The sequence below is a fragment of the Cladophialophora psammophila genome, assembly GCF_000585535.1.
Source record: "Cladophialophora psammophila CBS 110553 chromosome Unknown aczJe-supercont1.28, whole genome shotgun sequence".
Taxonomy (NCBI): Eukaryota; Fungi; Ascomycota; class Eurotiomycetes; order Chaetothyriales; family Herpotrichiellaceae; genus Cladophialophora; species Cladophialophora psammophila.
The window spans coordinates 45,308-57,104 of NW_006912949.1; the positions used below are offsets into that span (position 1 = coordinate 45,308).

The 11,797-nt window shown below is 52.5% G+C and overlaps 1 protein-coding gene across 1 annotated transcript; it reads right to left on the reverse strand.

The window, feature by feature from the left end:
- Positions 1-1,668, reverse strand: A1O5_11708 (uncharacterized protein; the record flags this gene model as incomplete). Its single annotated transcript, XM_007752280.1, has 1 exon — positions 1-1,668. The coding sequence occupies one exon, from the start codon at positions 1,666-1,668 to the stop codon at positions 1-3; it is 1,668 nt and encodes a 555-aa protein (XP_007750470.1).
- Positions 1,669-11,797: the final 10,129 nt, after the last annotated feature.

An 11,797-nucleotide genomic window follows, 5' to 3' on the forward strand; every position in this document is an offset into this window, starting at 1 on the left:
CTACCAGCCTTTGGTATGGTACTCCCAAGTGTTATCAAACGTCCAGGCGTCGTCCTTGGACGAGTCCACCACGGGGGCCACGGCCTGGACAGGAGGGCCTCCAGCTTGGGCAGCACAGGAGAGATTCGCCATCGACTGGGCATTTCTGCTACGCTTGAGAAAAGCATTGACAGTTTGAGACTTCTGCTGTCTCTCCCAGAGCAGGTTCTTGCGTAGAGATTCGGTCAATTCGGTCGACAGCATGTTACGTCTTGTCGTCCGTGGCGAATGGGCCACAGGTTTGGAGGATGATTTGGGGGGTGGAATGGCGATTGGTGGCCGGTTTGACGTTTGCATCATCATGCCGTCCTCCTCATCAGGTGAGTTGGCGTATGAGGCGCCTTGTGGAGGCGACGTTTGCCTTGGTCGATGTAGTGTGGGTTGAGAATATGCGTGTGCTAGGCCTGCTTGGCCTTTATTCAAGGCCAAAGTCAGCATGGAGCGGCGCGATGGCAAGACACTGCGGCTATCGACACGCCGGAAAAGATGGGGTTCTTGGACAGCCTTGCCATCATCCGAAGTTGAGTCTTCCCAGTCATCGCCGTCTTCCTCGTCCTCGTCAATGGCTGATTCCATAACTTCGTCAGTATCGTCCTCCTCGTCGCTGCTTGCGATGGCTCCTTCGTCGTTTTCGGCGTCTTCTTGGATTCTCCGCTCGGCAACGACATCTCGGAAAGAAGTTCTCTTGGGCGGCAAATCACTCTTGCGCTCCGACAGGTTCTGTTTGCTCAGACTTTGAGACAGTGAGCTTCTTTGAGGAGGAGCTCTGAGAGACAGCACTCGCTGCTCGAATGAAGATTCGTCATCCTCGGAAGAGCCCCCCAGCGTGAACATGGCCGTCGATTTGAGGGCACCTTTGGCTTGAGGGATGAGCTTGGACGGAGCGAGGGGCTTCATACCCGAGCTGGTAGTGCGCGAACGACACGAGGAGGCAACGGGAGAAAAGCCATGGACCACGGAACCACTTGGAATTAGGCCGTCCGAGGAGACCGAAGTGTCGGAATCACGATGCTCGCTCTGACGAGCTGTGCTTAATGTTGTGGTGGTGGTATTGGAGAGACATGAGTTGGTGGAATCTTGGAGATTTTTCATCCCCGTGCGAGGCGGTGCTTCTGCTTCGTTGTCTTGTTTGTCCGATATCTGCTCTCCAAGGGTTGGCACTTTCGTGAACGGGCGGCTGGCCTCGAGTGAAGGAGATAGAGGACATAGATCGGTCTTGTCTTGGATCGAAGCCACAATTTTTTCCAGTGTGAGGGGACTCAGATGTCGAGACTTTGAGAGGGAGCTGGAGCAGTCGTCCTGTGGCGGGGATCGGGACCGGCACCTATTCCTGGCGGGGGCTGGGCTGCATCGTCCCTCGCTGAGACTGTCATTTGACGACCATGAATTTGAGAGCGACGGCACCTGGCTGGCCCTCGGTGGAGGGGAGTCGATGGGGGTCACACATAATGACTCTCGCGACCATATCCGCCAACTCAAGTTTTCTAACCGCGGACCCTCGTCCAGCGTTTCTGAGCACTTGGAGAACATGGACCACATTGCCATTAAACTGCAGGCATTTGACGGATCGATATGGTGCATCTTGCCCCTGTCCAGGTATAGGACATGCGGGATTTTACGCGGCGGCATTTTGATGGGAGACTTCGTCAAGAGGGCAGGAGAGGAGACGAGGTCGTTTCAGACGCCGAACAAGGGATTCTGAGAGGGATAAAGTAAGGAGGACGGTGCTGGCGCTGGCAGAAGTTGCAGTCCGCAAACGGGTGGGAGAATTTGGTGGGATCGGCTTGTGTGACGCAATGCGAAACCTCGGGCCGATCAAGAACGGACGTGTTCAGAGGAATTGACCCAGCGGACAAGTTGAGGAGTCGAGGGGGGAGGGCGAGATAAAGGATGGGTGAGACGGAAATTGAGGTCGAACAAGTTGGTGTATCGACGAGGGAGAGTGTGTGCGGTGGTGGTGGTGTTGGAGGTATGTGAATTGAGTGAGTGAGTGAGTGTATGTGTGTGTGTGTGTGTGAGAGCGCGGTTGTGAAGAAATGGTGATGGGGCTTTGCGGATGGGGACGCTCGGTATAAGGACCACAAGTCCGGACCAGGTGTGTGCAACTTGCAGGGGGTGGGCGTCGAGGTGATGAGTTGCAGAAGGAGCAAGAGACCAGGGCACAAGGCCCGAAAAAAGCGAGCAGGGGTGCGAGTGCTGGCGCATGAGGTGGACACTGCTCTGCCACCAGTGCTCGGGTGGACAGACCAGAGTTCGAGAGGGCGAGAGACTCCTGCTGCTAGCCAGGTGAGAAAGGTGACTGCAGATTTACGTCCTTCACTAGGTGGTTATTGGGTAATGGTGCAAGGTTCGAGACACGAGGCAAAAAAGTGGGAGAAAGCCTAGAAAGGACAAGGGGGAAAGGAGAGCTCTAGCCTAACCGGCCAGAGGGATTAGGTACTCACAAGAGGAATTGGGGGACACCGAGGGGCGGCAAAAGATGTTTTGGCAGCCCAAAGACCCCAAGGTTTAGTGAATACACTAAATCCACTGGTATCAGATGTAATGACCGAAATCGGTACCGGCTGGGAGCGAGTGGCCCCCCCGAAGTCCAGGAGCGAGGAGACCGACAATGACTCGGGGAGTGCTCGGAGCTGATTGACGGCTCCTTTGGGGGGGGGGGGAAATGGGGTCGCGCGGGCCTGGGATTGGGGGATCCATCACCACCTCTTGGGTGCCACCAGGGCACCACCCACACAGCCCATCTTGCATCTTTCTTGGGAGTCCGATCACCTAAACCGCCCGATAGACAGGCAAGCTAGGCATCAAAGCTGCTGTGGCCAGGCATCAAAGACGGAGTATCGACTCGACCGTCAGGGAAATCTTTGTTATTCTCTGTCGAAATCGCCGGAGATACAAAAGTGTCGTACCTGGCCACTCATCAACCACATAACAAGTACAAGTAATGACTGACATGTGAGACAAAGGGATCAATGTATTCGTGGGCCCTGTCGCAAGGTCTCGAAGCCGTTCCTGTGGGTTCCAAGGCTGGTCACATGCCAATAATAATATTTGCCCTGGTGCAATGGGGGTTTGTTTTTGCCTCAGCCACACATCTGGCCCTTTCTACTTGGTACCCAGTACCTATGGACTTCCCATACCACCGGCTCCGCTACGCCTACGAGACTCGAGTGCAACGTCGATACACACTTCTAGGGCACAGTTAGCGACTGGCTGAGTCGTAACCTTTGAATGTTTGATTTGTACCAGGTTCGCTAAGGGTGTCAATGTGACTGACCAACATAACCAACCCTGACAAGTACTACCACAAAAGTCTCAAGGCTCAACCATGCTCTCCTCGTACGATTATAGGGAGATCCCAAAATTCGTCAAGCCAGCTGACTCGACTCGAACGAATGGAAATCACTCGATTCTCATACTGCGGCGATTGGCGGAGAAAGAGGTGAAGGCTGAATCCCACCAAAAAGGTAATCTCTCCCAGCCACTACTTACTTGTACAAGTACAGGGATATTGCACCACGACACACCAAACACCAGGGAGGAGGACCTACCCAGTACGGAGCAGGTCGAGTAAGCATGTCACCCTTCCACAGCGCGTTTCCGCTTCCCCGTTGACGCTACCTGGGGCAAGAGCTTCTCCATAAGCGCGTTGCAAGAAAATGCCCATCAACAGGGCCAAAAGGGAAAAACAAAGACGGTAAGTGGTCCGGAGACGAGGTCAGCTGGACATCAAACAGAAGAGGGATCTTTTCCGATCCGCACGTGGAACTGAGAACCTGAACCTTGGCTGCTGCCCGCCAGCTCTCAAATCTTGCTTTGACATGTGCCCTACAAGGAGGTGGTGACGCAGAGAAAATCATTTCCTTACGTATCCGACTTACCTCACACCCGTCTGGTTTTATTGTTGTCGTTGTTGTTCAAAAACATGCCGATGCGACAGTCCATGTCGCTCCCGAACTGGCTGGCATACTGGGTGTGTGGTTCTGTGGCCACCAAGATAAAGCCTAAGAAGATAGCGTTTTTTGAACTGGGAAAATGTGGAATCTTTGTCGTTCCGACGCTCTGGCACCGATCAACCCTCCGGAAGCAGCCATGTACTCACCGGGCAACTGTCGACCAATTTCCACGCCTTGTTCGGATGGCACGAGCGTCTTTCTGTGCAGCATGCCATGCTACCTTCTGGGTCCAGAGAATTGATCTACTGTACATTACTCCGTATTTTTTTTGCTATGCATGCTGCATGCGGTCGAACGATTCAAATCAGCCGCCCTTCCTCCCCCCCCCTTTGCGCCCAGCAAGTTTAGAGAGCAGCCTTGGAGCAGCCACACTGTAATGTATCGCATCCGACTCGAGTTTCACGTCTCGGCATTCGGTTAGGGCCCTGCCTCCCATGCGTTTGTGGCTTAAAGGCGTCCATTCAATGGCATCCGCGGCCCTCTCTCCCTCGGGGCTTTTGCTGCAGTCGTGGTTAAATGAACGAACTTCCTCTCCATTCGCTGGCTCTTTTTTCCTTGGATGCTAGCTGCGCAAAACATTTCGCCGTCTTTTGTGTGCAATCCCCTCGCAACTACATAACCTGCCATCACATCTCAAGGTCGTTCCGGTCGAAAAACGGTCACGCTACCACCACCAACAAGGCCGAGCACAATTTAGCAAGTGATCGGCCTGTCGAGACAAGCCTCCGTCTCGAAAGGGAAGAGCAACTTGTCGATTCAGCAAATCCTGACGCAGAACAAACCCTCCGGGCAACCTTTCGCACACTATCCCATTGCTGGAGCTCCCCCGGACACCGGCTTTCACCTGGTTCAATAGTATGTGGGACACTCGGAACCGCACAACCGCAAACCGTTGTCCCGGAGCTGGCGCCGACCAGCGAATGGGGTGGGACCTGTCGCTTCTGATGGCTCAAACCTACTAACTCCTGGTTGTTTAAAGTTCTCTTCCTGAGTCCTTCCCCATGGCTGCTTATTACCAGTACTTGCTTGTGCTGGTGCTCGGCGCGGTCGGTGCAGCTGCCAGCTGCTGAGTCCCCTCGCCCCCGCGGAACAAGTCTTTGCATATGCCGGACATGGCGTGGAACCGGGACTCTCATTTCCTTGGTGGTCACTCAAACACTTGCAGAAGCAGGGGGCCATCTCACGGAAGGTGTCATAGTGTCCCACATGCAGGCAGCCCACTCGCCGCTCCCCAGCCCAAAACTCGTCATGAGCGGCATCTCGGAGAGGTCACTGACGATCTGGTAGGCTACTCGCTTCTCGCAGCCTTGCCATTCGTGCAACTCCCTCGTATCGCGAGAGCACAGTCGTCACTGCCAACATGCACATTGTTCCTTTTGGGCCATAACCCTCCCTGGAGGTGGCGTTTTAAGGCGTCTCTTGGAAGTCAACTTCCATCCCTCCTTTACATTGCTCTAAGTTACCCCATGTAACCCCCTTTCATTGCCCTTGCGCAACCCTGTGCTTGCCCTGTGTCATGCTCTGAGCGAATGCTTCTCGCTTTCCAATCTCAGTGTCTCAGGTCTGCCCTACTCTTTCGCACTAGATCTCCATAACCGTGACTAATCCGAACTACCTCGTACCTCACCACCAGTCGCCGAAGCTTCTTCGCCAAATGCTTCATCCGAAGTTTGAATCGCGACCTGACATCCGGAAATGCGCTCAGTGGCCCAAGGTTGGGTTGAGTTCTCGGCGACAGTCCAAAGGCCTTGTCTGCCGTCATCAGCGATGATCCTCCCCTTTGCTTGGCTCTGTGACTACATTCACATCTCCTGCAGCACTGGCACGGCGGCGAGGAGACCTTTTCTTTCATTACACATGGCCCTGGTATTTCTGCGTCAGCGGATCCATACCCCGTACACACAAGGGCATATTGATGGGGACGTTGGAAGGCGTGTCCTTGCTTCCCCAGATCTTCCAGCCTGATCTCACATATGACACGGCCACTGATTCCTTCTTTTCCCATCCGATATGCCTTTCGCTCTTACTCGCTTACACTGTTCTTGCAGATGAGAGGGATCTTTAGTCCCAGCCAACACTAATGCTCGCTAGGGTCTCTTTTCCGACCTAGATAATGTGACCACACCGTCGGGAATGAGGCCCAAAGTTTTGCCGTCGTGGGAGAATCGGTCAACAACGCCGACGCACGCTTGCGCATTTGATTGTTGACGGCGTCGAAGTTTGATCTTCGTATTCCCCAGTGGGCTTGGGTCGATCTCTAGACCAAAAAAGAAAAGAACCAGGTCAGTTCGTGATTTTCTTTCATGTATCTGATATACGGGGTACTGTCACGGGACAAACCAAGGAGAGAGGAACAGAGCCATTCCAGTTCCGCACGACCGAGACGCATTCGGTCAGGGAGTGGCAAGGCATGGGGCGGCATGGCTTTTTCAACCTCGTTTCCTCCAAGCCACGGACTGGATAAGCCAGGACAGGCCCGGCGTGTCAAAATATTCGGCATCATTCTAGCTGTCTGTCTCTGGAGATGGGGAAAGTTTCTCATACGCATCTAGAATCGACTCGGCAAACGGGGATGGGACCATTCGCTCCCCCTTGCATAAATAACACACATGACAAGCAACTCGCCCGCCCCTTTGCGCAACGTCAACGAAATCGTATCGAAATTTGACAGAGACCCCTATCTATCCCTTGACCATCCATCCCTTTACTGTCCCTTAACCATTGAGTGACAATTTTGGGAGGGGAAGGGTTCTCCTTTGCGCTTTTTGCTTGGTCGCCGCACGCAAGACTTCGTGGTAGGCTCGTAGACTCCCCAGGCTTCGTGATACCATTTCCCTCCCCCCCCCCTTGCATGCTCCCATACCGTGTTGACTATCCCAGATCCTGCGCATTTGGGATGCCAGGGATGGTCGTTGTTTGAGTGATCAGCGCACATGTGTACATGCGCCTTGCTGTGCTGTGCTATGTTACTCCACGGCCCTCCACGCGAAACTTTGTATGGATGGAATAGATTCAATCATGTACTGTACGGTTCTCTCAGTGTCCTGTCTCTCTGCTTTGGAGCAATAACAGCCTTGTTTTGCGGAATAGCATAGAATCAAACGAGGAACGAGGCTCGGGCGAGTATCGATATGTCTGTCCCCAATGAGACCATCTCCCATGTGCGTGCGGAGCATCCAAAGCGGCTTTGTCTTTTCCCTTCCAAGGTTATCTATCATGTCGTTTTCCCTTCTCCCGTCCCTCGATAGATCTCCCCTGGGCCCTTGTGATCCCTCTCGCCTATCGACCCCTACAACTGCACCGTCCCGCTGCCCTCCTGATCTTTCCCGGGTCGCCATCTAGACCGATCGGGCCCTCTTTTGGCTCGGCTCTCCTCGGACGCGTGCAGATATGCGGCTCTCCGCCCCTCCCTCCCTTCTTTCCCGTCTGCAAGGGAACCACGAACAAGAACAGGAACGTACCTACTTACATGGGGATACTTATCTTGCAACGTCTTGGACCGCGGGCGCGGGTGGATGCACATATCCCCACTCGTATCAGCAAAGGGTGATGATCTCTCTGAGTAAACTTCCGTTCCCTTTTGGAAAAACATCAACCCCCGACTTTGACGAGCCCGGGTGACTCGTTCACTCACTCGCTCCCAATTCACTGCCAGCGAGCGAACACCCCCGAAAAGTAGGGCGGCATTTCTTCTGCGCTCACCCAGAAAAAGCCTCCGACGTTCATGATTAAAAATGAATGGATAAGCTGCTGTAGTGCAGTGGTTAGTACGTTTCATTGTGGGAGGTGCCTGCTTCTCTAGACTCTGCCACTGCGTTGGTGGGTGTGAGGCAGAAACAGGAGAGTAGGAAGGATTGCAACTCCGATTCTCCGCAGAGACCTTGGTTCAAATCCAACCGCCGGCACTGTGAATGAGATAATTCTTTGGGTTGAGAACGGAGAGAGGGAGGGAGGAGGCGCGTGAAGACGGCGTAGCTATGTGTTTGTGCTCGTGCGAGACGAGCGAAGTCAGGATACTGGGTAAGCTAGTCGTGAGATTGAGCCATTCATCTCTCAATCCATCATTCATTCTTTTATACAATCATACATTACTTCCCCCCTCCCCCACGGCCGTTCGTCCAGGGAGCAAGCAAGCAAGCAAGCAAGCGAACAAGCAAAGTAGCTTTCCCGCCTGGCCTTGACGGAGATTGACTTGAAGGTGGTCGCAGCAGAAGTGTTCACGTACCCTACCTAACTAGGTACCTACCCCCCCCCCCCCCCCGACCTCGCTTTTTAGCCTCATCATCACGTCCCATAAACCACATTTCAAGCAGTAAGGGGAATGTCTCGCCATTTTTCTCGTGCACAAGTGAAGCCGAGTGATGTCGGTACCCCTGGCCGTTTGTCTGTTGTTCTGTACGGCCCGCGAGTCGGAATTGTGCATGTTGTTTTGTCTGCATGCATGGGCAGACCCTCGAGGGTTGGTCATCTTGGCCATTTTTTGCATTTCTCATACCGTCTGACGATTCTATTCCCGGTCCTGTGCGAAACTACTCTGTGGTAGTGGAGGTGGTGGCAGCAGGTCAACGGAAAAGCAAGACACATAAGGACAAATAAAGACGGTACTTAGTAGATGGATGTACAGAGAGACTTTTTTTCGAGCGTTCCGGCTTAACCTGATCAGGGACGGATTCGACGCGCATCTCCTTCCTGCGGTTTAGGCATGGCCGGATACTCATCCGCTGCAAGTGACAATTAACTATATACATAGTTATATGCGCCGAACCGATTAGCGTTCCAATCGAACAGACCCCAGATATGCGTAATGATCTCTGCTTGCGATGTGGGAAGGCTCCTGGGGCCTCCGGGTACTTACATAATAAACTGCCTTGCTCAAAACGATTTGATCAAGACAACAGCAGGGAAAATACCGCGGCTGGCATCTACCGAGTGGGAATATGAGAGGTCGACCTGGGAGGGTGATTCGTGTTTGTATACCTATTGGATTTTTCATGCTGCTGTCAGAGGTAGCTTGGGTGCCTCATCACCACGGATGCTCGCGGCTTCCTCTCTTTGTAACCGCCTGGGGGGTGATACGACCAAACCAGCTGATACGATGCGTTTTCCCTCAGTACTGGGTTATTCTCTTCGTGCTCCACCCTCTGGCGAATCCTCTCCTTGTTCCTAGTGCCGGGTCACATATCCTTCGATCAATCCCACCTTGGTGACTTCCATCTTGGTTCCTGGGGAAGCTCTTCATGCTTGATGCAGAATGCTATCTCCCACAACGTCAATATGCGCGGTAACGAACTAGCTACATGCCTGAGTGATTGAGCCAGGATCGGACAGCTTAAAATGGACAAGTTCTAGGTCCCGTGGCGCTGGAGAAGCCTTTTGCATGATGGAAAAAGTCGCATGGGTTCTCTCTTGTTTCGAGTACTTTCAAAGAAAGTGCGAAGGCAGGCGCTGTCGGCTGTCTTTCATGCATTCATATATCAACAGCTCCATCTCAGACTTTGCACTAATTCTCGATCTCGGCATCGGTGTCACTTACCTCATCTTCCTCGCCAATTCACAGTATATCGAATGGATTGGACCAACTTGGTCGAGCTGAAGCTGGCTTATTCGGTGGATGAGCACGACGGGGAATTTGAACGGAGACGTCAATCGGCCTGTTTGGGGAACTTGTAGGGTCGGGTATTCCAACTTGAGCCCTAAATCAATGAGGTGAAGATGGTGTGCGTCGACGGTGTCAGAATTCGCTTTGCAGGCAATGTTTGGATTCTTTGTAACTGCGAATTTTAAGTCTTGCTGACTAGCTTTTGCAATTTCCGCTTTCTAATTCAGTTTCCGAATCATGCCTGGCGTGGTTTCTTCGAGAACTTGCCCGTCTTCTCGGTGAAAGTGTTGTAAGAGCAAAGCCATGCTGCGACTCGTCCGCCGGCAAACAATCTCAACAAGCTTCATACCCCAGAGTGTCGTAGGACCTGTAAACTTAACGAGGGATTTTGGACCAAGCAAAACCTATCAGGTTCCATTTCCTCTATCTTGAGAACCGACAGCTCCAAAGTGTAAATTTCGATTACGGTGAAAAACCGATGTTTGTGTTATCGTTCTCCTTGTATCAAAGTCCACTTTGAAGCTGTGATGTGAAATGCGCAGGTTCTAGGGTTTCAGACACGTGAGGGCAGCGGATAATGGTCCCAGGCGCGAGCTCATGGATCGAGTGAATCCGAAAATCTCTGCAGGGACAAATTAGCATCCAGGGAGGAAGTGCTGGAGGAGGGCGATGACGACAGCGAGGAAGCAGAATCTGGAGTTGTCTAGCCAGACGTCCTTGTGTTGATCGAGGCATCGGGGAGAACATGGAGTGAAGTATAGCAAGTCTGTCTCTGTTGTTTCGAATCTTAGACTATCAAGCGACGAAGTCGAGTTGATGGTCGAGTCTCTCTGCATCCCTAGGCTCCTACATTGGCACGAGTGAAGGGAACTGCCAATGATATTTCTCTCCACGATGCCGAGATATCTCTGAGAGACGCAGAGCTCTTCCGCCAACCGCTACCAATCCGCTGTTTCTGCTAAAGCCCGGACGATGGGGAATGTTGATACGAGGCCTGCTGGATATCGCGGAAGTTATCTACTTTCCTGTTGATTTAGCTCGTCTTGCACAACGGGTAAGAACGTGAAGACAGAGATTGAACGTGCGTGAACAGGCTTGAGAGAATTTGGGTTTTGGTGGACACAACGGAGTGGGAATTGGATGGCCAGGCGGAGCAAATATAACCTTTTGTTGAGCTGCGAACCACAATTTGCCGCCTTCTCGTCGCCCACCGGCTCAGGTTCTTTGGATTGTGGTGTATCTGGAACAAATGATACCGACAAAGGGCGATTCTGATAACTTGTGTGCAATGTACTCACGCTCAAGTCTTACTCTCGTGCTGTTGCTGAGAGAGTCGGGGCCCTCTGCTCCCTTGATCGCAAAAAGTCAAGGCAGGAAGACAGTAATTTTACTCATATTGTCCGGATTGGCTTTTCTCCGAGTCGCCTTGGGTTCCCGCGAGGCTGAATTCTCGTAAGACATAGTCGATCAGTAAGAGGCGAGATCAGCAGACGAATATGTCAATGGCCCTGGCTGGTACTCTGTTTGATGCCACGTAGGGTCCTTAAGGTATTCAAAAGGATGCCCGGTTATAGTTAGCCGGTAGACTCTTTGGTGGTTGTATACACAAACACCATCCTCGGCCCGTCTATCGACCTCGCGTCGGCCGCTGTAACCTGCAGTATTCTCCACCATCCTCTCTTCGCCTTGAGACAGCGTGACGCATCAATTAAGGAACGATATGCCCTGATCTTCGATCCAGTCCTAAACACGGTAACTCACTTACCTCTGCGGGCAAGCATCTGAGTTTCATTATCCGACAAGTCTGGCTGTTATCTCCGGGATCAATTATACATAAGGTCTCTGCGTTCGATTACGTAAGTTGCGCTGGTGGGCTTTCTGTAAAGGCGCAGAGTTGAATACAGGTTGGTTGAACATATTCGACATGAGTGAATGGGCACCCAGACAGAATTAGGCCCAAAAAAGGAGTCCCATGTCCTGCTTCAAATCTCGTGGTCATGTTATCATGTGTTGCGCTTCGATAAATATAGAAGATTTGGGCCGGATACTAGTCAAGTACCGGAAGGGAATTCCAGTCTAAGGATCACCCATCTGGGGAATGTGCCACTTCATGATCCTGGCTTTGGTTGTAGCGGAGATCCCATTCGATCGAGTGTTCGGGTTCAACGCTGATCTCAATGGGTCGTTCTTCCGCTGTTTTCTT